The sequence below is a fragment of the Oncorhynchus tshawytscha genome, linkage group LG18 (assembly GCF_018296145.1).
Source record: "Oncorhynchus tshawytscha isolate Ot180627B linkage group LG18, Otsh_v2.0, whole genome shotgun sequence".
Lineage (NCBI taxonomy): Eukaryota > Metazoa > Chordata > Actinopteri > Salmoniformes > Salmonidae > Oncorhynchus > Oncorhynchus tshawytscha.
Genome location: NC_056446.1, coordinates 25055049 through 25080828, shown reverse-complemented (window position 1 = coordinate 25080828; position 25780 = coordinate 25055049). Strand labels below are relative to the sequence as shown.

General features: G+C 43.7%; 1 protein-coding gene across 1 annotated transcript in view; it reads right to left on the bottom strand.

Moving 5' to 3' along the window:
* LOC112217780 (SAM and SH3 domain-containing protein 1-like) overlaps window positions 1–25780 on the bottom strand; it is a 311457-nt gene that overhangs the window by 41840 nt on the left and 243837 nt on the right. Inside the window, 5 exon segments of the mRNA XM_042300861.1 lie at window positions 143–255; window positions 462–551; window positions 808–848; window positions 22484–22533; window positions 22748–22798. Coding sequence (XP_042156795.1) covers window positions 143–255; window positions 462–551; window positions 808–848; window positions 22484–22533; window positions 22748–22798 — 345 coding nt within the window.

The following is a 25780-nucleotide window of genomic DNA, read 5'->3' as shown; positions in this document are numbered from 1 at the left end:
GCGAGCCCACAATGCAGTGATGGAGCTGGGGCTTGGGGTCAGCTTGAGGGTGGGGTGGAGGTCCTCTCCAGGGCCTGGGTGGGGGTCTGTCTGAGAGGGAGAGTGGGGGTAAGGCGTACAGGGTGGGTAAGAGGGTTCCTACCCGAGCTAAAGCCTCTTCCACAGTGATCATTTTCTCCTTCACCATCATCATCAGCTGGATGCGCTCTTCATCACTCATGGTGATCTCACTGGCCACGTAGCCTATGTCCTCTCCTAGACAAATGTCAGAGAAAGTCAATGGTCAGGGCTAAAGTCAGAGAATTATAAAACAGCTGGGGCATAACATAGAGTATTATGGAATAACATGAAAAATGGGCCAAAAATAAGTAATTCCCAGATAATAAATATGATATTAGAATTGAACAATGTAATTTCCATGAAAATAACACACTATATAACAAAGTGTAATAATGTCATACCTTTTGACGTCTGCTGCATGACTCCCTTCTGAGACGTCTTGCGGAAATTCTGCCAGAAGGATTTGTTCTTCTTCTTATTGTCCCATTTACCTAGGAGGAACAGAGAGAGAGATTCAGTCAGACAACACTACGACACACACTCACAGACACCCAGACACATCAGAAGGACCCAGTGTTTAAGAGAGAGCATTATCTGGGGTGTAAATAAGGAAATGTTTAGAATTCAATTTTACTTGATTTATTCACTACCGGTAATTCAAATAAAATTGACCCCAACCCTGCTGGTTAGCTAGAAACAGTAACAGAAAACAGAAGTATTTTTTGTTAAAGGTTGATTGCTACTAACCTCCAGAGCCGTCTTCCGAGCTGGACTTGTGCAGAGACATCCTGGAAAGTACAATGGTGACAGAGAGGAGAGAGAGGGTTAACATCAGAATAATAGATCCTTCTTTCTTCTCAGCACCACACACCATTACTTCTCTAGCACAGAGACGTCTAAACACTGGGGACGTCCAGTCAACTCTGTCCCTCTGAGATAGAACATATGCTGTTGTTTTGACGCGATGCTGCTGATGTCTCTGCGTTTCTGGGTTTTTACTCTGGCTGCTGTTCAATGTCTTCACCACTAGAGGACAGAGGTGGAGCTCTACACACACACACAGGCTGGCTCCTGAGGAGCGCAGGGCAGAGATACCTTTAGAAGAGAGGAATGGGGGGATGAGAGGAGAAGAGGGTGGGGGTTGGAAGAGAGGAGTGGATGAGAGGAGAAGAGGAGAAGAAGGAGGACAGGGCTGATGGGAAGATGGGGAAAGAGTGGATTGGAGTGGATGAAGAAGGGAAGGGGAGGGGCAAAGGAGATGGTAGAAGAGAAAAGGAGAAAATAGGGAATAAAAAAAGAGTAGACAGAGAGAAAACCACGGGGCAGACTCAGCCTGTTTCTGTTTCCACTTCCCTCCTCGGGATAGACAGAGTCGAGAGAGAGAGAGACACAGAGACGCAGAGAGAGAGAGGGAAAGAGAGAGAGAGGGAGGAAGAGAGAGAGAGAGACACGGAGACACAGAGAGATAGAGCAAGAGAGAGAGAAAGGAAGAGAGAGAGAGAGACACAGAAAAGCAGAGAGATAGAGAGAGAGAGAGAGAGACAGAGAGATAGAGAGCAGAGGGAGGAAGAGGGAGGAAGAGAGAGAGACACGGAGACACAGAGAGAGAGAGAGAGAGAGAGAGGAAGAGAGAGAGAGACAGAGACGCAGAGAGATAGAGAGCGAGAGGGAGGAAGAGAGAGATGGGGGAAAGAGTTAAGAGAGCGTGGAAAGTTACTGGAGTGAGGAGGAGTAAGGATGCGAGAGCCTCAAAACTTCACTTTAATTTGACAACCTGATTCTCACTGCCCTCAAAAGCAAGAACTCACAACATTGAATAAGAAGACCCTAAAAGCTTCTCTAGAGTTCTATCAAACAATATAAATAGTACAGGTCTATACATTGACAGATGTTATCCCAAGTAGTTCCAGTCTTGGGCTGATGTTTGAGTGTTGTTTTCTCCTGTTCTCTGTTTATCCTCTTCCATTCCCTTTTACAGGGCAGCGCCCAACACAGAACACATGTTCACGGTGGAGAATTCTTTCTCTTGTTATGGAAGAAAGGGACACCACATGAATGGATATGTTTTCAGTCTGTTTTCCAGAGAGGACTAAGACATGATAAACTAATTTGTTCTCTTCAGAGCCCAAGAAAAAACAGAGATGTTTAGGAGAGAGTGATTGGCACCATTTAAATGTATTAGTGGTATAATGATAGTATTATACGTTTATTAAAGTATTTTGTGTTCACCAGTATATGTGTCTATGGCAGTGTGTGTCTATAGCAGTGTGTGTCTATAGCAGTGTGTGTCTATGGCAGTGTGTGTCTATGGCAGTGTGTGTCTATAGCAGTGTGTGTCTATAGCAGTGTGTGTCTATAGCAGTGTGTGTCTATAGCAGTGTGTGTCTATAGCAGTGTGTGTCTATAGCAGTGTGTCTATAGCAGTGTGTGTCAGTGTGTGTCTATAGCAGTGTGTGTCTATAGCAGTGTGTGTCTATATAGCAGTGTGTGCAGTGTGTGTCTATGGCAGTGTGTGTCTATAGCAGTGTGTGTCTATGGCAGTGTGTGTCTATGGCAGTGTGTGTCTATAGTGTGTCTATAGCTGGCAGTGTGTGTCTAGTGTGTGTCTATAGCAGTGTGTGTCTGGCAGTGTGTGTCTATAGCAGTGTGTGTCTATAGCAGTGTGTGTCTATAGCAGTGTGTGTCTGGCAGTGTGTGTCTATAGCAGTGTGTGTCTATAGCAGTGTGTGTCTATAGCAGTGTGTGTCTATAGCAGTGTGTGTCTGGCAGTGTGTGTCTATAGCAGTGTGTGTCTATAGCAGTGTGTGTCTATAGCAGTGTGTGTCTATAGCAGTGTGTGTCTATAGCAGTGTGTGTCTATAGCAGTGTGTGTCTGTGTGTCAGTGTGTGTCTGGCAGTATAGCAGTGTGTGTCTATGGCAGTGTGTGTCTATGGCAGTGTGTGTCTATGGCAGTGTGTGTCTATGGCAGTGTGTGTCTATGGCAGTGTGTGTCTGGCAGTGTGTGTCTATAGCAGTGTGTGTCTGGCAGTGTGTGTGTGTGTGTCTATGGCAGTGTGTGTGTGTATGGCAGTGTGTGTCTATGGCAGTGTGTGTCTATGGCAGTGTGTGTCTGGCAGTGTGTGTCTGGCAGTGTGTGTCTGGCAGTGTGTGTCTATGGCAGTGTGTGTCTATAGCAGTGTGTGTCTATAGCAGTGTGTGTCTGGCAGTGTGTGTCTATGGCAGTGTGTGTCTGGCAGTGTGTGTCTATAGCAGTGTGTGTCTACGGCAGTGTGTGTCTATGGCAGTGTGTGTCTATAGCAGTGTGTGTCTATAGCAGTGTGTGTCTATAGCAGTGTGTGTCTATAGCAGTGTGTGTCTATAGCAGTGTGTGTCTATGGCAGTGTGTGTCTATAGCAGTGTGTGTCTATAGCAGTGTGTGTCTATAGCAGTGTGTGTCTATGGCAGTGTGTGTCTGGCAGTGTGTCTATAGCAGTGTGTGTCTATAGCAGAGTGTGTCTATAGCAGTGTGTGTCTATGGCAGTGTGTGTCTGGCAGTGTGTCTATAGCAGTGTGTGTCTATGGCAGTGTGTGTCTATGGCAGTGTGTGTCTATGGCAGTGTGTGTCTGGCAGTGTGTGTCTATGGCAGTGTGTGTCTATAGCAGTGTGTGTCTATAGCAGTGTGTGTCTATAGCAGAGTGTGTCTATAGCAGTGTGTGTCTATGGCAGTGTGTGTCTATGGCAGTGTGTGTCTAGTGTGTGTCTAGCAGTGTGTGTCTATGGCAGTGTGTGTCTATGGCAGTGTGTGTCTGGCAGTGTGTCTATAGCAGTGTGTGTCTGGCAGTGTGTGTCTATAGCAGTGTGTGTCTATAGCAGTGTGTGTCTATAGCAGTGTGTGTCTATAGCAGTGTGTGTCTATAGCAGTGTGTGTCTATAGCAGTGTGTGTCTATGGCAGTGTGTGTCTATAGCAGTGTGTGTCTATAGCAGTGTGTGTCTATAGCAGTGTGTGTCTATGGCAGTGTGTGTCTATAGCAGTGTGTGTCTATAGCAGTGTGTGTCTATAGCAGTGTGTGTCTATAGCAGTGTGTGTCTATAGCAGTGTGTGTCTATGTGTGTCTATGGCAGTGTGTCTATATGTGTGTCTATAGCAGTGTGTGTCTGGCAGTGTGTGTCTATAGCAGTGTGTGTCTGGCAGTGTGTGTCTGGCAGTGTGTGTCTATAGCAGTGTGTGTCTATGGCAGTGTGTGTCTGGCAGTGTGTGTCTACGGCAGTGTGTGTCTATAGCAGTGTGTGTCTGGCAGTGTGTGTCTATAGCAGTGTGTGTCTACGGCAGTGTGTGTCTATGGCAGTGTGTGTCTATGGCAGTGTGTGTCTATAGCAGTGTGTGTCTATGGCAGTGTGTGTCTATGGCAGTGTGTGTCTATGGCAGTGTGTGTCTATGGCAGTGTGTGTCTATGGCAGTGTGTGTCTATGGCAGTGTGTCTGGCAGTGTGTGTCTGGCAGTGTGTGTCTGGCAGTGTGTGTCTATAGCAGTGTGTGTCTATAGCAGTGTGTGTCTGGCAGTGTGTGTCTATAGCAGTGTGTGTCTATAGCAGTGTGTGTCTGGTGTGTGTCAGTGTGTGTCTGGCAGTGTGTGTCTGGCAGTGTGTGTCTATAGCAGTGTGTGTCTGGCAGTGTGTGTCTGGCAGTGTGTGTCTATAGCAGTGTGTGTCTGGCAGTGTGTGTCTGGCAGTGTGTGTCTATGGCAGTGTGTGTCTATAGCAGTGTGTCTATAGCAGTGTGTGTCTGGCAGTGTGTGTCTGGCAGTGTGTGTCTATGGCAGTGTGTGTCTGGCAGTGTGTCTATGGCAGTGTGTGTCTGGCAGTGTGTGTCTATAGCAGTGTGTGTCTGGCAGTGTGTGTCTGGCAGTGTGTGTCTATAGCAGTGTGTGTCTGGCAGTGTGTGTCTGGTGTCTGTGTGTGTGTCTATGGCAGTGTGTGTCTATAGCAGTGTGTCTATAGCAGTGTGTGTCTGGCAGTGTGTGTCTGGCAGTGTGTGTCTATGGCAGTGTGTGTCTGGCAGTGTGTCTATAGCAGTGTGTGTCTGGCAGTGTGTGTCTATAGCAGTGTGTGTCTGGCAGTGTGTGTCTGGCAGTGTGTGTCTATAGCAGTGTGTGTCTGGCAGTGTGTGTCTATAGCAGTGTGTGTCTGGCAGTGTGTGTCTATAGCAGTGTGTGTCTGGCAGTGTGTGTCTATAGCAGTGTGTGTCTGGCAGTGTGTGTCTGGCAGTGTGTGTCTATAGCAGTGTGTGTCTGGCAGTGTGTGTCTGGCAGTGTGTGTCTATAGCAGTGTGTGTCTGGCAGTGTGTGTCTATGGCAGTGTGTGTCTATGGCAGTGTGTGTCTATAGCAGTGTGTGTCTATAGCAGAGTGTGTCTATAGCAGTGTGTGTCTATAGCAGTGTGTGTCTATGGCAGTGTGTGTCTATAGCAGTGTGTCTATAGCAGTGTGTGTCTATAGCAGAGTGTCTATAGCAGTGTGTGTCTATAGCAGTGTGTGTCTATAGCAGTGTGTGTCTATAGCAGTGTGTGTCTATGGCAGTGTGTGTCTATAGCAGTGTGTCTATAGCAGTGTGTGTCTATAGCAGAGTGTCTATAGCAGTGTGTGTCTATGGCAGTGTGTGTCTATAGCAGAGTGTCTATAGCAGTGTGTGTCTATAGCAGAGTGTCTATAGCAGTGTGTGTCTATAGCAGAGTGTCTATGGCAGTGTGTGTCTGGCAGTGTGTGTCTATGGCAGTGTGTGTCTATAGCAGTGTGTGTCTATAGCAGTGTGTGTCTATAGCAGAGTGTCTATAGCAGTGTGTGTCTATAGCAGAGTGTCTATAGCAGAGTGTCTATAGCAGTGTGTGTCTATGGCAGTGTGTGTCTATAGCAGTGTGTGTCTATAGCAGTGTGTGTCTATAGCAGAGTGTCTATAGCAGAGTGTCTATAGCAGAGTGTCTATAGCAGAGTGTCTATAGCAGTGTGTGTCTATGGCAGTGGACAGTCTGTGGCAGTGCATTGTCTGTCAGTGCTCCCTGCTCTGTTGGAGTTATGGTTAAACACATGAATCATGCAGGGGGAGTCAGAGAGGACAGCTTGTCCAGTAGTAGAGGCCCACAGAGACACATTAAGTCTGTCTTCATCAGGCATCCAGTGACCCACACACACCCCTCCCGAGAGAGATAAACTCAGGCCCTGGCCTCCATGCTAAACCCATCACACAAACACACACACAGACACACGCACACACACACACGCTGATGCATGCAGAGAGGTAGAGACAGGTGGTTGTCAGTTCAGTGAGGGTGGAGGCATTGTGTGTGTGTCTGTGGCAGGAACAAAACAAGCTCGACAGGTCTCCCCTCCTCTTTGTGAGGGTGTGTGTGCATAGTAGACGTGACGGCCTTCTGGGCACTATGGGAAAGTTTAGGGCCGTTTAAAGCCTGGCTGCCATGGCAACATAATGAGATGCTAATGGAGGTCTGTATGCTTGCCCCCTCCTCTCCTTCCCCTCATCTATCTCTCTATCCCCCTCTTTCTCTTCCTCTCTCTATTCTCTCTATCTCCGGGTTAGGCCCCAGTGGGCCCCAACTAATGCTAATAGAACTCCCTCAACAGAAGATCTTTCTCCTGTAACCTAGCCCCCTGCTCCATGCTCTATAAATTACCACACACACACACACACACACACACACACACACACACACACACCAATGTTGCTAGAGTCTGTCAGTCAGACCATTGTGCGCTGAAGCTACTTAACTGGTTTAGGCTAAATCTCTGCATGCTTCTTTATTTCCAACATTTCTCCTGCTTGGTTGCACTTTTTTTCTGCTTCAGCCAACTTTCTTGTTGTAAGTTAGTACAGGGAGGCAGACCTGTTGTAGCCTTTTCCTGCAGTCAATTACCCAAAGTGCCCTCTTTGACCCCATGGGTGGAATGTTATTCATATTTGTCATCATTTCATCATTAATAAAGATTTTAAAAATGAAACCGAGGAAAATACGGTGTTTCCATGTCAAACAGTTTTGTTATATTTCAGTCTTCTGTTAAGTATATAGAGTGTAATATTGGGATGCAAACTCAAAAAATGTTAAGCCTTCTACCATGTGTGTGAGGTGTATACTTTTGTTTCAAAGTAGATTTGTTTAAGACTAACAACAAACACTCTGTGTGACCCTGATTTAGCCCACTGCAGTAAACGGTTTGGTTCTAAACTTCCTGTTGTAACCGTACACAAAGCAACGCCATACAGAGAGTGAGTCCAAGGACAGAACCATGTATGTTGTGTGAAGGAGCATGTGCAACAGTCAGTAAGCAGTGCCTTTACTTTCCTTGTGGGGTGGAGAGTTTTAGTCATGATTGAATTATGCCACAGGAGAGTAAGGAGTGTTCCATAAAGACAGTTCTGGCTCTGTATCTCTCTCGCTGTTGGGTGTGTGTTCTATGCCTCGCCATCGCAGTGAGGAAATACTCTGGGGAAATCACACTGAGATGACTTGGCCTGAAAGCTGGTGTTTTAGTTAGTATTTTCAGAGATCTATGTGGAGGTTAAATGAGGACAGATTGTACAGTGCTATGCCAGTACTAAGCTTCTCTATGTCCACACGCACACCACAATGAGAGGAGTGAGGCAGAGAGAAACACACACACACACACCTCTACAAGGGTAATGAAACAGTCAGGGACAGGGCCTGAAAGCTCGCAGCAGGTAGCGCTCAGTCCACTGGCTACAGTACTACACACACACACACACACACACACACACACACACACACACACACACACACACACACACACACACACACACACACACACACACACACACACACACACACACACACAGGGTAATGAAGCAGCCAGGGACAGGGCCTGAAAGCTCGCAGCAGGTAGCGCTCAGTCCACTGGCTACAGTACTACACACACACACACACACACACACACACACACACACACACCTCTACAAGGGTAATGAAGCAGTCAGGGACAGGGCCTGAAAGCTCGCAGCAGGTAGCTCTCAGTCCACTGGCTACAGTACTACACACACACACACACACACACACACACACACACACACACACACACACACACACACACACACACACACACACACACACACACACACACACACACACACACACAAGGGTAATGAAGCAGCACACACACACAAGGGTAATGAAGCAGCTACACACACACACACACACACACACACACACACACACACACACACACACACACACACACTACAAGGGTAATGAAGCAGCCAGGGACAGGGCCTGAAAGCTCGCAGCAGGTAGCGCTCAGTCCACTGGCTACAGTACTACACACACACACACACACCGATCATCCCTCTCAAGCTCACAGCAGGGCGTCCACTCTAACAATGGGAGTCCTTACAAGGAGCCAACAGTGCGGTGAATCGCTAGAGCCCAGAGAAAGTCAATGGAGAGACAGGAGAGAGAGGACGTAGCAGTTCTCTAGGAGAAAAGATGACCTAATAATGATATAGATCCTGTGTCATGTGATGAGTCTATTATATATCTGTCTCCCTCAGTGATAATGTCAACAGCTGGTGGCTCACTACACTACACCAGCTCTGTGGGGAGAGTGCTGACGAGGAAAAAAGACACATAGCTAGCCCACAGAGCTCCTGGCATCCAGCAGTGTGTGTGTGTGTGTGTGTGCGTGAGTGTGTGTTTGTGTGTGTGTGTGTGTGTACAGTGCCTTGCAAAAGTTTTCATTCCCCTTGTCGTTTTTCCTATTTTGTTGCATTAAAAACTGTCACTTAAATTAATTTTATTTGGATTTCATATAATGGACATACACAAAAGAATCCAAATTGGTGAAGTGAAATAAAAATAAAAATAAAAATTGAACATGAAAAAGTGTTGTGTGCATACAGTGGGGCAAAAAAGTATTTAGTCAGCCACCAATTGTGCAAGTTCTCCCACTTAAAATGATGAGAGAGGCCTGTAATTTTCATCATAGGTACACTTCAAATATGACAGACAAAATGAGAAAAGAAATCCAGAAAATCACATTGTAAGATTTTTAATGAATTTATTTGCAAATTATGGTGGAAAATAAGTATTTGGTCACCTACAAACAAGCAAGATTTCTGGCTCTCACAGACCTGTAACTTCTTCTTTAAGAGGCTCCTCTGTCCTCCACTCGTTACCTGTATTAATGGCACCTGTTTGAACTTGTTATCAGTATAAAAGGCACCTGTCCACAACCTCAAACAGTCACACTCCAAACTCCACTATGGCCAAGACCAAAGAGCTGTCAAAGGACACCAGAAACAAAATTGTAGACCTGCACCAGGCTGGGAAGACTGAATCTGCAATAGGTAAGCAGCTTGGTTTGAAGAAATCAACTGTGGGAGCAATTATTAGGAAATGGAAGACATACAAGACCACCGATAATCTCCCTCGATCTGGGGCTCCACGCAAGATCTCACTCCGTGGGGTCAAAATGATCACAAGAACGGTGAGCAAAAATCCCAGAACCACACGGGGGGACCTAGTGAATGACCTGCAGAGAGCTGGGACCAAAGTAACAAAGCCTACCATCAGTAACACACTACGCCGCCAGGGACTCAAATCCTGCAGTGCCAGACGTGTGCCCCTGCTTAAGCCAGTACATGTCCAGGCCCGTCTGAAGTTTGCTAGAGAGCATTTGGATGATCCAGAAGAAGATTGGGAGAATGTCATATGGTCAGATGAAACCAAAATAGAACTTTTTGGTAAAAACTCAACTCGTCGTGTTTGGAGGACAAAGAATGCTGAGTTGCATCCAAAGAACACCATACCTACTGTGAAGCATGGGGGTGGAAACATCATGCTTTGGGGCTGTTTTTCTGCAAAGGGACCCGGACGACTGATCCGTGTAAAGGAAAGAATGAATGGGGCCATGTATCGTGAGATTTTGAGTGAAAACCTCCTTCCATCAGCAAGGGCATTGAAGATGAAACGTGGCTGGGTCTTTCAGCATGACAATGATCCCAAACACACCGCCCGGGCAACAAAGGAGTGGCTTCGTAAGAAGCATTTCAAGGTCCTGGAGTGGCCAGGCCAGTCTCCAGATCTCAACCCCATAGAAAATCTTTGAGGGGGGGTTGAAAGTCCGTGTTGCCCAGCAACAGCCCCAAAACATCACTGCTCTAGAGGAGATCTGCATGGAGGAATGGGCCAAAATACCAGCAACAGTGTGTGAAAGCCTTGTGAAGACTTACAGAAAACATTTGACCTCTGTCATTGCCAACAAAGGGTATATAACAAAGTATTGAGATAAACTTTTGTTGCTGTACACCCATCCAACTTGAAGGAGCTGGAGCAGTTTTGCCTTGAAGGATGGGCAAAAATCCCAGTGGCTAAATGTGCCAAGCTTATAGAGACATACCCCAAGAGACTTGCAGCTGTAATTGCTACAAAAGGTGGCTCTACAAAGTATTGACTTTGGCGGGGTGAATAGTTATGCACGCTCAAGTTTTCTGTTTTTTTGTGTATTTCACAATAAAAAATATTTTGCATCTTCAAAGTGGTAGACATGTTGTGTAAATCAAGGTTGTAAGGCAACAAAATAGGAAAAATGCCAAGGAGGGTGAATACTTTCGCAAGCCACTGTATTTGCATTCAGCATGTATGTGTACTTATACACTGTGTGTGTGTGTGTGTGTGTGTGTGTGTGTGTGTGTGTGTGTGTGTGTGTGTGTTTAAGACCTAACCACCTGGTATGAGGGGGTCCCAGTGATCCGGGATGGACAATGAGAACAGCTAACACTAGGGAGCAGAGTCATATCCCACAGGAAGACCAGTAGGGTGAACCCTGTTGAGGTAAAGGTCAGAGGTCACAGGGATATCCTTTATGCAACAAGATCTTCTAAATTTGACGTAGTAAGGATCTATTTTTGAAGCATTAAATCCTTGTGGTTACAGGGTAATTCCGCGTGGTTACAGGGTTAATTCTGTGTGGTTACAGGGTAATTCTGCGTGGTTACAGGGTAATTCCGCGTGGTTACAGGATTAATTCCATGTGGTTATAGGGTTAATTCCGCGTGGTTATAGGGTTAATTCCGTGTGGTTACAGGGTTAATTCCGTGTGGTTACAGGGTTAATTCGGTGTGGTTACAGGGTAATTCTGCGTGGTTACAGGGTTAATTCTGTGTGGTTACAGGGTTAATTCCGTGTGGTTACAGGGTTAATTCCGCGTGGTTACAGGGTAATTCCGCGTGGTTACAGGATTAATTCCATAGTGGTTACAGGGTTAATTCCGAGTGGTTACAGGGTTAATTCCGTGTGGTTACAGGGTTAATTCCACGTGGTTACAGGGTTAATTCCGTGTGGTTACAGGGTTAATTCCACGTGGTTACAGGGTAAATTCCGTGTGGTTACAGGGTTAATTCCGCGTGGTTACAGGGTTAATTCTGTGTGGTTACAGGGTAATTCCGCGTGGTTACAGGATTAATTCCATAGTGGTTATAGGGTTAATTCCGTGTGGTTACAGGGTTAATTCCGTGTGGTTACAGGGTTAATTCCGTGTGGTTACAGGGTAATTCCCTGTGGTTACAGGATTAATTCCGTGTGGTTACAGGGTTAATTCCGCGTGGTTACAGGGTAATTCCGCGTGGTTACAGGATTAATTCCATAGTGGTTACAGGGTTAATTCCGAGTGGTTACAGGGTTAATTCCGTGTGGTTACAGGGTATTTCCGCATGGTTACAGGGTAATTCCGTGTGGTTACAGGGTTAATTCCGCGTGGTTACAGGGTATTTCCGCATGGTTACAGGGTTAATTCCGTGTGGTTACAGGGTTAATTCCGTGTGGTTACAGGGTAATTCCGAGTGGTTACAGGGTTAAAACAGAAACAACTAACATGTTAACAGTTCAGGCATTAATTCCATGGTTAGGGCTATGGTTTGGGGAAGGCTTAAAACAAAAAAACTAAAAAATGATGCAGTATTACCATCAAGTATTCTCAGAGCTTGCTAGCACATTGTGAACTGCTGTAGTGCAGTGGTCTGATCAGCGCACTTTGTCTCCCAGCATCATGAGTTCGTGCCCAGTGCTAGGCAATCATTTTATTTTTATTTTGTGAGAGCAGAGGAAGACATATATCGATGTTCTCCGGACCTTTTCAAACATCTGAAATCAAAGTCTATTTTCCGTGATCTGGCTGCCTCTATGAGAGAAACACTGAGGACAGTCATATGACAGGACACACACACACACATACACACAAGTGTTCTGACTAACAGGAAATCAAAGCTTCATGCAGGCCACAACATCGCCTCATGAAATCAATGTTATGCTGACTCTTTTCTGATTTTCCAATATGACACTGTTGCCGAAACAAGACATTCTCATGGTATGGGTGTTGTTTCAAACCTATATGGTCTTTAAGAAACAATATTTATTGATCTTCAAGTGTAGAGGGGACAACATTTTTGAACCCATCCACAAAGTTAGCCTATGCTTTGTGTAATTGACAGCACTCACATAAAGTGCAGACTACATCAACTCTGGCCCTTTGAAACCATATTAAAGTTATTCACTGCTCAGTTGGCCAACCAAGCATTATCCCTGGCTGTCCATCAAAGACTAGTAACCTCTGTTGTCCTTTCCTAACGATAGGCCTGTCTCTCGCCACTCTCTCCACAGCCAACTTCGTGTGGTGATCAATAAATCAGAAGAGGAAGTTCCCTATTTGGCCCCTTAATGCGTTGGTGTTAGTTGGAGTGTGCTTTTGTGTCTTGATCACCTCACTCCGAGCCCCTGTGAGCTGTGCATTGTGGGAGCTGTACCCACTTCGTGCCGATGGAGGGATGGAACAAGCAGGCAGGGTGGCATGCTCAGAGGAAGTCCGGGTAATGTTCTGTGGGCCATTGTCCTGATGGGAGAGGTGAGGATAGGACCATAGCAGGACAGGAATAGGTTTGAAAAGAGGGGGAAAGAGTGTCTGTCTGTCCACAATAGCATGCAGTCAATGGGGAGGATAGAGGAGAGACAGGGCGGCACTGACTGTCATAGTGATTACCAACAGAGTGACTGTGACTGTGACTGTCATTGTCACGGGCGTCGTAAGAAGCGGACCAAGTTGCAGCGTGGAGAGCGTTCATTTTCTTTTATCGATATAAAATGTCACCAAAAAAACAAAGGAACGACCATGAAGCTTAACAGGGCTATAGTGCCACTAACCAAAGTTAACTACCCACACTGAAAGGAGGGAAAAAGGGCTACCTATGTATGGTTCCCAATCAGAGACAATGATAGACAGCTGTCCCTGATTGAGAACCATACCCGGCCAAAACATAGAAATGAAGAAACATAGAAAACAAAACATAGAATGCCCACCCAAATCACTTCCTGACCAAACCAGCATAGAGACATAAAAAGGCTACACAGTGACTGTGACTGTCATAGTGATTATCAATACAGTGACTGTGACTGTCAAATTGATTACCAACACAGTGACTGTGACTGTCAGTGATTAACAACACAGTGACTGTGACTGTCATAGTGATTATCAATACAGGGACTGTCATATTGATTACCAACACAGTGACTGTGACTGTCATATTGATTGCCAACACAGTGACTGTGACAGTCATATTGATTACCAACACAGTGACTGTGACAGTCATATTGATTACCAACACAGTGACTGTGACTGTCATAGTGATTATCAATACAGTGAATGTCATATTGATTACCAACACAGTGACCGTGACTGTCATATTGATTACAACACAGTGACTGTGACAGTCATATTGATTACCAACACAACACAGTGACTGTGACTGTCATAGTGATGATCAATACAGTGACTGTCATATTGATTACCAACACAGTGACTGTGACTGTCAAATTGATTACCAACACAGTGACTGTGACTGCCAGTGATTAACAACACAGTGACTGTGACTGTCATATTAATTACCAACACAGTGCCTGTGACTGTCATAGTGATGATCAATACAGTGACTGTGACTGTCATAGTGGTTACCAACACAGTGACTGTGACTCTCATATTGATTAACAACACAGTAACTGTGACTGTAATATTGATTAACAACACAGGATGAGTGTTTGATGACTGGTTCATGAAGTCCTGGGAGGTGGCAGGTCCTAGTGAGTAAGAAATACGAGCGTTTGTATGCACACACACACATTCACATGCACGCACGGATGCGCACACCCACTGACACACCCAAGCAGGCACACACACACACACGCTTGCATGCACAGACAAGCTGGGGGGAATGGAACATGGAACCCAAAAGGGTTCTACCTGGAACCAAAAAGGGTTCTACCTATGGGGATAGCCAAAGAACCCTTTAAGGTTCTAGATAGCACCTTTTGTTCTAATAGTGTAGTACCCCACCCATACCCCATCCTGTCCTCTTCTCTAGCATGTTGTAATCGGTCCATCTCCCCCTCCTCTCTACCCCTGTCTCCCCTCCCCTTCTCCAGCTGACACAATGGGAGGAAGGAAGCCTGGAGGGCTGTAGAATGGTGCCTGGGGAGAGGTCATAGGGAGGAAACAGAGAGCAGAGCTTGGCTGGCCTTCCGTCAGTCACAGAGGGACGTGACAGAGAGGAGGGAGTTAGACTTGAGTCACTCTGTTACTCAAATAATGGTGTGTGTGTGTTTGTGGTTGTGTCTGTCACCATAGGCACGGGGAAGTGATTGGGCCTAGACTGACTGTAATAAGGTGTCCTCTACTGTCCACTCCTATCCATAACTCCAGTGTAAGAGTCCAGTCAGTCATGTTGTCACAAGCAGCTATCTGGAGATGCTTATCCTTCGCCCTCATAACATCATTAGCTCTGGACATGATGAAAGGATCAACATATGTAATGGGAAATGACTTGATACATTTGTAACTGTATTTGATTTACTGTGGATATGGAATGATGTGTAATAAACATGATTGCATGTGCAGGAAGACCCAGACAGATGCAATCCCTTGGGGAAAGGACATTTACCACTTCATATTCATCATCTCTAGCAGCACCCAAACATTATTAACATACAGCATGTAAGTATGTATATTTTGTAGTAAAAGAGATAGAGAAAGATAAGTGTTTCCAATGACATTATCAACCAATTAGTAGACAATTAGTAGGCAATGCCTAATCGTAATTGGTCAAAATCACACAATGCACACCGATGATGTCATTGGGAAACACTCACCTTCCTCTATCTTTTTTATTACAAAACCATCTTAATATACTGTATGTTGATGTGGGGGTGGTGCTGGAGAAAAAATGTTAAGTTTCCCTTTAAGTAGCATGTTTAATTAAGTAGTTACTCTACACTGAGTGTACAAAACATTAGGAACACCGGATCTTTCCATGATAGACTGACCAGGTGAATCCCGGTGAAAGCTATGATCCCTTATTAATGTTAAATTCACTTCAATCAGTGTAGATTAAGGGGAGGAGACAGGCTAAAAAAAATGTAAGTTGAGACAAAGATTGTGTATGTGTGCCATTCAGAGGGCGTACCGGTTTGAGAAAAAAACATATTTTGTTAGATAAAACTATACTGAATATATTCATATTACCAAATAATATTTGTTTACAACACACTGTTTTACAATTAATGTCTACAGTAGCCTCAACAGCACTCTGTAGGGTAGCACCATGGTGTAGCCGGAAGACAGCTAGTTTACACCCTCTCCTGGGTACCCTCTGGGTACATTGACTTTAACATTTGAGGAATGAATCTAGTATTGAAAGCATAAGCTCAAGCTAGCTAGCACTGCAGTGCATAAAATGTAATAGTTTTTAAAAATGAAGAAGCGAGAGAGAGAGACAGATAGATATATTTAGCTGTATTCGTTTCACTTAGCTAGTGAATACATCTAGCTAGTTTAGCCTACCCAAATACCCAGCTCAAACAGAGAGGGGTGCTATGTTAGCTAGCTGGCTATGGCTATCCAACACAGGAACTCTTCCAAATCAAGGTAAGCTTTTGGTTTTATAAATTTATGGACAGTTGCTTGCTGACTGTACTGCATGATTGTAGCGGGTTTACTAACACGTTAGTTCTAGTAGCTATGTTGACTATAACATTACTAACGTTGTTAGCTAATATGGTGACAACGATGTAGCCTGTGTGTAGTGGTTAGCAGTTATAATATGAAGGTTTGGAAAGGTTTTTCTGCCTGGTCTGTCTAGTGGTTAGAGCATTGGGCCAGTAACTGAAAGGTTGCCAGATCAAATCCCTGAGCTTACAAGGTAAACATCTGTCGTTCTTCCCCTGAACAAGGAGGTTAACCCACTGTTCCCTGGTAATCTGTCATTGTAAATTAGAATTTGTTCTTAACTGACTTGCCTAGTTAAATAAAGGTAAAAAACATAGATGATGTGTTGTGCACTGAAATCCACAAGCAAAGGGAAAAGGTTAGAGAGTGCAGATGTGAGAAGGAATTATACAACGAGCCACCTTCTGTAACAATTACAGCTGCAAGTCAATTGGGGTATGTCTCTATAAGCTTGGCACATTTAGCCACTGGGATTTTTGACCATTCTTCAAGGCAAAACTACTCCAGCTCCTTCAAGTTGGATGGGTTCCGCTGGTGTACAGCAATCTTGAAGTCATACTACAGATTCTCAATTGGATTGAGGTCTGGGCTTTGACTAGGCCATTCCAAGACATTTAAATGTTTGCCCTTAAATCACTCGAGTGTTGCTTTAGCAGTATGCTTAGGGTCATTGTCCTGCTGGAAGGTGAACCTCCGTCCCAGTCTCAAATCTCTGGAAGACTGAAACAGGTTTCCTTCAAGAATTTCCCTGTATTTAGCGCCATCCATCATTACTTCAATTCTGACCAGTTTCCCAGTCTCTGACGATGAAAAACATTGTGTTATGAGGGTGATGAGAGGTGTTGGGTTTGCGCCAGACATTTTAGTCTCATCTGATCAGTACTTTCTTCCATATGTTTGGGGAGTCTCCCACATGCCATTTGGCGAACACCAAATGTGTTTGCTTATTTTTTTCTTTAAGCAATGGCTTTTTTTTCTGGCCACTCTTCTGCAAAGCCCAGCTCTGTGGAGTGTACGGATTAAAGTGGTCCTATGGACAGATACTCCAATCTCTGCTGTGGAGCTTTGCAGCTCCTTCAGGGTTATCTTTGGTCGCTTTGTTGCCTCTCTGATTAATGCCCTCCTTGCCTGGTCTGGGAGTTTGGTGGGTGGTTCTCTCTTGCCATTTTTTAATCATGGATTTAATGGTGCTCTGTGGGATCTTCAAAGTTTCTGATATGTTTTTATAACTCAACCCTGATCTGTACTTCTCCACAGCGTTGTCCCTGACCTGTTTGGAGAGCTCCTTGGTCTTCATGGTGCCACTTTCTTGGTGGTGTCCCTTGCTTAGTGGTGTTGCAGACTCTCAGAACAGGTGTATGTATATATACTGAGATCATGTGACAGATCACGTGACACTTAGATTACACACAGGTGAACTTTATTTAACTAATTATGTGACTTCTGAAGGTAATTAGTTGCACCAGATCTTATTTAGGGGCTTCATAGCAAAGGGGTGAGTACATATGCAGGCACCAATTTTTTGTTTTACATTTTTTTACATTTTTGATTTCACTTCACCAATTTGGACTATTTTGTGTATGTCCATTACATGAAATCCAAATAAAATCAATTTAAATGACAGGTTTTAATGCAACAAAATAGGAAAAAACGCCAAGGGGAATGAATACTTTTGCAAGGCACTGTACACACACACACACACACACACACACGCGCGCACGCGCGAGAGACACACACACACATATACACACACACACGCACAGAGAGAGACACACACACACACACACACACAGAGAGAGACACACACACACACACACACACACAGACACACACACACACACACACACACACACACACACACACACACATACGCACACACACAGCTGGATGCCAGGAGCTCTGTGGGCTAGCTATGTGTCTTTTTTCCTCGTCAGCACTCTCCCCACAGAGCTGGTGTAGTGTAGTGAGCCACCAACTGTTGACATTATCACTGAGGGAGACAGATATATAATAGACACATCACATGACACAGGAGCTATATCATTATTAGGTCATCTTTTCTCCTAGAGAACTGCTACGTCCTCTCTCTCCTGTCTCTCCATTGACTTTCTCTGGGCTCTGGCGATTCACCGCACTGTTGGCTCCTTGTAAGGACTCCCATTGTTAGAGTGGACGCCCTGCTGTGAGCTTGAGAGGGATGATCGGTGTCTGTGTGTCTCTGTGTGTGTGTGTGTCACTCTCTGTGTGTGTGCGTGCGCGCGCCGCGTGTGTGTGTGTGTGTGTGCGTGCGTGTGTGCGTGCATGTATGCTTGTAGTACTGTAGCCAGTGGACTGAGCGCTACCTACTGCGATCTTTCAGGCCCTGTCCCTGACTGCTTCATTACCCTCGTAGAGGTCATTTTAAATTCACTTCACCAATTTGGATTATTTTGTGTATGTCCATTACATGAAATCCAAATAAAAATCCATTCAAATTACAGGTTGTAATGCAACAAAATAGGAAAAATGCCAAGGGGAATGAATACTTTTGCAAGGCACTGTATATGGCTGCTATGTTTGCATGTGATCAGGGGTGTATTCATTCTGCCAATTCTGTTCAAAAACATTTCTTAAGTGGAATGAAACAGGGATACTTGAATTTGTCCAATACAAACTCTCGTTTGCAGATGTTGGACTAATGACTACACCCTAGATCAGCTAGATGCAGGCAAGTGTGCAAAGTGGTTCTGAATGTGTCACTGTCTGTCACCTTGATTACAACTACAAAAAATCTCAACCTGTGCACCTATGTTGTAAACTTGAATTCATAGGCTAGGTCATAGCAACCCCATGTTGAGTATAGGGAACATTTGAGTATCATGTAGTAGTCTAAACCTATCAATGTTACAATGAGATGGGTGAACGGAATATGAATGACAGTCATCCCATATTCTGTAATAGAAATAAGGCCATGGTCATAAAAGGATAATCGTCCTCCCTCATCTTAAACATCACTGACCGTCACTGCAGTGTATAATTAATGATGTGTTGTGACTAAGTACTGATGTTGTTACCTTTGACCTATTTAACTGCCAGTATCAAATGTCTGCCAGTGTTGAATGTTTTGGTTAAAGTTTGACGCCAGACTGGATTCGAGGACACATTGATAATGTATCTGTGACAGAGTACTTCTGTAGCAGCTGATGTTGAGACTTTCTACAAGCCTCTCAGGCTGGAGTCTCAGGGTGGAAGGTAGCATAGCGGTTAGTGTTGGGTCAGTAACCGAAAGGTCTTCAAATCCCGAGGCAACAAGGTGAAAAATCTGTTGATGTGCCCTTGAGCAAGGCATTTAACCCTAATTGCTCCAGGGTTGCCGTTGATAATGGCAGACCCTGGCCGTGACCCCACTCTTTGAGGGTGTCTCAGGGATATGCAAAAAACACACTTCCAATTCACGCATGCATATTAATATATACTTGTACATGTGTGAAATAGGACAAATGTAAACAGCCTCCAAATTATTATTACTATTTACAAAACATACGGTGCTGTGTGATTAATATATTCTCAGAGAAGACCCGTTAGACATTTTCTATGCTTCTGTTCTGGAGGTATCTTCCTGAATTCTTATATTAAACACGATTGATGTTATCAAAGACTGCTCTCCTTTTGGTTTACCTGGAAATTCCCATTACAACATGATTCGTGACCCACATATGTGTGTGTGTGTGTGTGCGTGTGTATGAGTGCGTGTGTGTCTATACAGTGGGGCAAAAAAGTATTTAGTCAGCCACCAATTGTGCAAGTTCTCCTACTTAAAAAGATGAGAGAGGCCTGTAATTTTCATCATAGGTACACTTCAACTATGACAGACAAAATGAGATTTTTAATAAATTTATTTGCAAATTATGGTGGAAAATAAGTATTTGGTCAATAACAAAAGTTTATCTCAATACTTTGTTATATACCCTTTGTTGGCAATGACAGAGGTCAAACGTTTTCTGTAAGTCTTCACAAGGTTTTCACTGTTGCTGGTATTTTGGGCCATTCCTCCATGCAGATCTCCTCTAGAGCAGTGATGTTTTGGGGCTGTTGCTGGGCAACACAGACTTTCAACTCCCTCCAAAGATTTTCTATGGGGTTGAGATCTGGAGACTGGCTAGGCCACTCCAGGACCTTGAAATGCTTCTTACGAAGCCACTCCTTCATTGCCCGGGCGGTGTGTTTGGGATCATTGCCATGCTGAAAGACCCAGCCACGTTTCATCTTCAATACCCTTGCTGATGGAAGGAGGTTTTCACTCAAAATCTCACGATACATGGCCCCATTCATTCTTTCCTTTACACGGATCAGTCATCCTGGTCCCTTTGCAGAAAAACAGCCCCAAAGCATGATGTTTCCACCCCCATGCTTCACAGTAGGTATGGTGTTCTTTGGATGCAACTCAGCATTCTTTGTCCTCCAAACACGACGAGTTGAGTTTTTACCAAAAAGTTATATTTTGGTTTCATCTGACCATATGACATTCTCCCAATCTTCTTCTGGATCATCCAAATGCTCTCTAGCAAACTTCAGACGGGCCTGGACATGTACTGGCTTAAGCAGGGGGACACGTCTGGCACTGCAGGATTTGAGTCCCTGGCGGCGTAGTGTGTTACTGATGGTAGGCTTTGTTACTTTGGTCCCAGCTCTCTGCAGGTCATTCACTGGGTCCCCCCGTGAGCCCCAGATCGAGGGAGATTATCAGTGGTCTTGTATGTCTTCCATTTCCTAATAATTGCTCCCACAGTTGATTTCTTCAAACCAAGCTGCTTACCTATTGCAGATTCAGTCTTCCCAGCCTGGTGCAGGTCTACAATTTTGTTTCTGGTTTCCTTTGACAGCTCTTTGGTCTTGGCCATAGTGGAGTTTGGAGTGTGACTGTTTGAGGTTGTGGACAGGTGCCTTTTATACTGATAACAAGTTCAAACAGGTGCCATTAATACAGGTAACGAGTGGAGGACAGAGGAGCCTCTTAACCTCTAGCGTCGAGCAATCCCGTATCCGGGAGTGTAATTATAGCCTCAAGCTCATTACCATAACGCAACGTTAACTATTCATGAAAATCGCAAATGAAATGAGATAAATATATTGGCTCACAAGCTTAGCCTTTTGTTAACAACATTGTCATCACAGATGTTCAAAATATGCTTTTCAACCATAGCTACACAAGCATTTGTGTAAGAGTATTGATAGCTAGCATAGCATTAAGCCTAGCATTCAGCAGGCAACATTTTCACAAAAACAAGAAAAGCAAAAAAAAAAAAAGAATCATTTACCTTTGAAGAACTTTGGATGTTTTCAATGAGGAGACTCTCAGTTAGATAGCAAATGTTCAGTTTTTCCAAAAAGATTACTTGTGTAGGAGAAATCGCTCCGTTTTGTTCATCACGTTTGGCTAAGAAAAAAATCTGAAAATGCAGTCTCTACAACGCCAAACTTTTTACCAAATTAACTCCATAATATCGACAGAAACATCGCAAACGTTGTTTAGAATCAATCCTCAAGGTGTTTTTCACATATCTATTCGATGATAAATCATTCGTGGCAGCTGTGTTTCTCCTCGAAGCAAACGAAAAATACACGCAGCTGGAGATTACGCAATAATTGCAACGGAGGACACCAAGCGGCCACCTGGTAGATGTAGTCTCTTAAGGTCAATCTTCCAATGATTTGCCTACAAATACATCACAATACTGTCGACACCTTGGGGAAACGACAGAAAGTCTAAGCTCATTCGTGACCCATACACAGCCATATAAGGAGACATTGGAACACAGCACATTCAAAATCTGGGACACTTCCTGTATGACATTTCATCTTGGTTTCGCCTGTAGCATTAGTTCTGTGGCACTCACAGACAATATCTTTGCAGTTTTGGAAACGTCAGAGTGTTTTCTTTCCAAAGCTGTCAATTATATGCATAGTCGAGCATCTTTTCGTGACAAAATATCTTGTTTAAAACGGGAACGTTTTTTTATCCATAAATTAAAAGAGCGCTCCCTATATCCAAGAAGTTAAAGAAGAAGTTAAAGAGAGCCATAAATCTTGCTTGTTTGTAGGTGACCAAATACTTATTTTCCACCATAATTTGCAAATAAATTCATTAAAAATTCCTACAATGTGATTTTCTGGATTTCTTTTCTCATTTTGTCTGTCATAGTTGAAGTGTACCTATGATGAAAATTACAGGCCCCTCTCATCTTTTTAATTGGGAGAACTTGCACAATTGGTGGCTGACTTAATACTTTTTTGCCCCACTGTATGTGTGTGCGTGTGTTGATGATATAACCCAGATTCACTGCACTGCACATTCATCACACATGTGAAGAGAAGTGGGGTTGAAATATAGTCTTACTTTCTCTCTGTTTCTGGAGTGGATACCTCACTGCTGAAACCAAGGGACTCCTGTGGACAGAAGAGATACTGCGTTTAGCCTGGTATTCTGCCATGTAACATTTGTATAGCATTCAGGTTGTGTTACTCAACGCCTAATAGCTCAAATAACATTGATGTAAAAATGTATGTACAAAGTAATGTAACTCTGATGCTGATGTAATGATATGTAAATGTAACCAAGTATAAATGTTGTGTGACCAATGCAAGGGGAGTTTTGGCTTACCTGAATCTCCGAGCGAAGCTGCAGAGAGGTGGGGCTTGTGTCAACTTTCTCCTGTGAGAGAGGAAGAGAAATAAAGAGAGGGAAAGAGAGAGAGATCAGAGTTAGAGCAAGGTTATCATTATTGGCCAGTGAAGGGAGGGGCGGTGTGAAGTATGAGTTGCTCAGGTAGAGAAAAGAGAATGACGTATCATATCAAGGAGGGTGTATCAACAATCACATACATTGACATTGACTGTGACATTGAACATAGGAACAAATATAACAGTGAGAAGAAAGGAGGAGCGAACAGAGCAGTGTTTGCATTTCTATTTATTAGGCAGCAGCTACTCTTCCTGGGTCCAAACAGATTAAGGCACTTACATTACACATAACACAAAAGATAAAACAGTACATCATATAATATTATTACACAACTACATATTTACAATACAACATGTATAATACCACCATACAACGTTATTTCAATGTATGTGTGTGTGGAGTGCTAGCGTTTGTGTGTGTATGAGTGTGTTTGAACCTGTGTGTGTGGCTTTTTAAAATCTGATTCTACTGCTTGCATCAGTTACCTGATGTGGAATAGAGTTCCATGTAGTCATGCCTCTATGTAGTACTGTGCACCTCCTATAGTCTGTTCTGGACTTAGGGACTGTGAAGAGACCTCTGGTGGCATGTCTTGTGGGGTATGCATGGTTGTCTGAGCTGTGTGCTAGTAGTTTAAACAGACAGCTCAGTACATTCAGCATGTCAACACTTCTTACAAAAACAAGTAGTGATGAAGTCAATCTCTCCTCCAATTTGAGCCATGAGAGATTGACTTCATATGATTAATGTTAGCTCTCCGTGTACAGTTAAGGGGCAGTCGTGCAGCCCTGTTCTGAGCCAATTGTAATTTTCCTAAGTCCTTCCTTGTGGCACCTGACCACACGACTGAACAGCAGTCCAGGTGCGACAAAATTAGGGCCTGTAGGACCTGCCTTGTTAATAGTGTTATTAAGGAGGGAGAGCATCGCTTTATTATGGACAGACTTTTCCCCATTCTACCTACTGTTGTATCAACATGTTTTGACCATGACAGTTTTACAATCCAGGGATACTCCAAGCAGTTTAGTCTCCTCAACTTGCTCAATTTCCACATTATTCATTACAAGATTTAGTTGAGGTTTAGGGTTTAGTGAATGATTTGTCCCAAATACAATGCTTTTAGTTTTTGAAATATTTAGTACTAACTTATTCCTTGCCACCCAATCTGAAACTAACTGCAGCCCTTTGTTAAGTGTTGCAGTCATTTCAGTCACTGTAGTAGCTAACGTGTGTAGTGTTGAGTCATTCGCATACATAGACACACAGGCTTTACTCAAAGCCACTGGCATGTCATTAGTAAAGATTGAACAAAGTAAGACAGCTGCCCTGGGGAATTCCTGATTCTACCTGGATTATGTTGGAGAGGCTTCCATTAAAGAACACCCTCTGTGTTCTGTTATACAGGAAACTCTTTATCCACAATATAGCATGGGGTGTACAGCCATAACGCATACGTTTTTCAAGCAGCAGATTATGATCAAAAATTTCAAAAGCAGCACTGAAGTCTAACAAGACAGCCCCACAATCTTTTTATCATCAATTTCTCTCAGCCAATCATCAGTCATTTGTGTAAGTGCTGTGCTTGTTGAATGTCCTTCCCTATAATCATGCTGAAAGTCTGTTGGCAATTAGTTTGCTGTAAAATAGCATCGTATCTGGTCAAACACTATTTTTTCAAAAGGTTTGCTACGGGTTGGTAACATGCTGATTGGTTGGCTATTTGAGCCAGTAAAGGGGACTTTACTATTCTTAGGTAGCGGAATGACTTTTGCTTCCCTCCAGACCTGAGGGCGCATAATTCCTAGTAGGCTTAAATTGAAGATATGGCAAATAGGAGTGGCAATATCGTCTGCTATTTTCCTCAGTAATTTTCCATCCAAGTTGTTAGACCCTGGTGGCTTGTCATTGTTGATAGACACAATCATCTTTTCACCTCTTCCAAACACACTCTACGGAATAAAAAATTACAAGGCTTGTCTTTCATAATTTGACCAGATATACTTGTATGTGTAGTGTTAGTGATTGTTACTGGCATGTCATGCCTAAGTTTGCTAATCTTGCCAATGAAAAAATCATTAAAGTAGTTGGCAATACCAGTGGGTTTTTTGATGAATGAGACATCTGATTCAATGAATGATGAAGATGAGTTTGTCTTTTTGCCCAAAATCTCATTTGAAGTGTTCCACAGCTTTTTACTATCATTCTTTATATAATTTATCTTTGTTTCATAGTGTAGTTTCTTCTTTTTATACAGTTTAGTCACATGATTTCTAAATTTTCAGTATGTTTGCCAATCGGTTGTGCTGTCAGACTTATTTCCATACCGTTTGCCTCATCCCTCTCAACCATACACTTTTTCAATTCCACATCAATCCAAGGGGATTTAACAGTTTTTACAGTAATTTTCTTAATGCTTATTAGTAACTGGAATACGCAATTTCAGAAATGTACATCATCAACATAAGAATAACTACAAACTTATTGTATGACCTCTGATAAACTATATTAGGCCCAGCCTGTAACGGTTCTCTTTAGTTGAAGGAGAGGCGGACCAAAATGCAGCGTGATGATGATTCATGTTTGTTTAATAAAGGAAACTATACATGAATAAACTACAAAAACAATGAAATGTGAAAACTAAAAACAGCCCTATCTGGTGCAAAACACAGAGACAGGAACAATCACCTACAAACACACAGTGAAACCCAGGCTACCTAAATATGGTTCCCAATCAGAGACAATGACTAACACCTGCCTCTGATTGAGAACCATATCAGGCCAGACATAGAAATAGACAAACAAGACAACCAACATAGAATGCCCACTCAGATCACACCCTGACCAACCAACACATAGAAACATACAAAGCAAACTATGGTCAGGGTGTGACACAGCTTTTGGAACTGTGGTTTTCCTACATACGGCTACTAAATCCTGATCACTACATCCGAT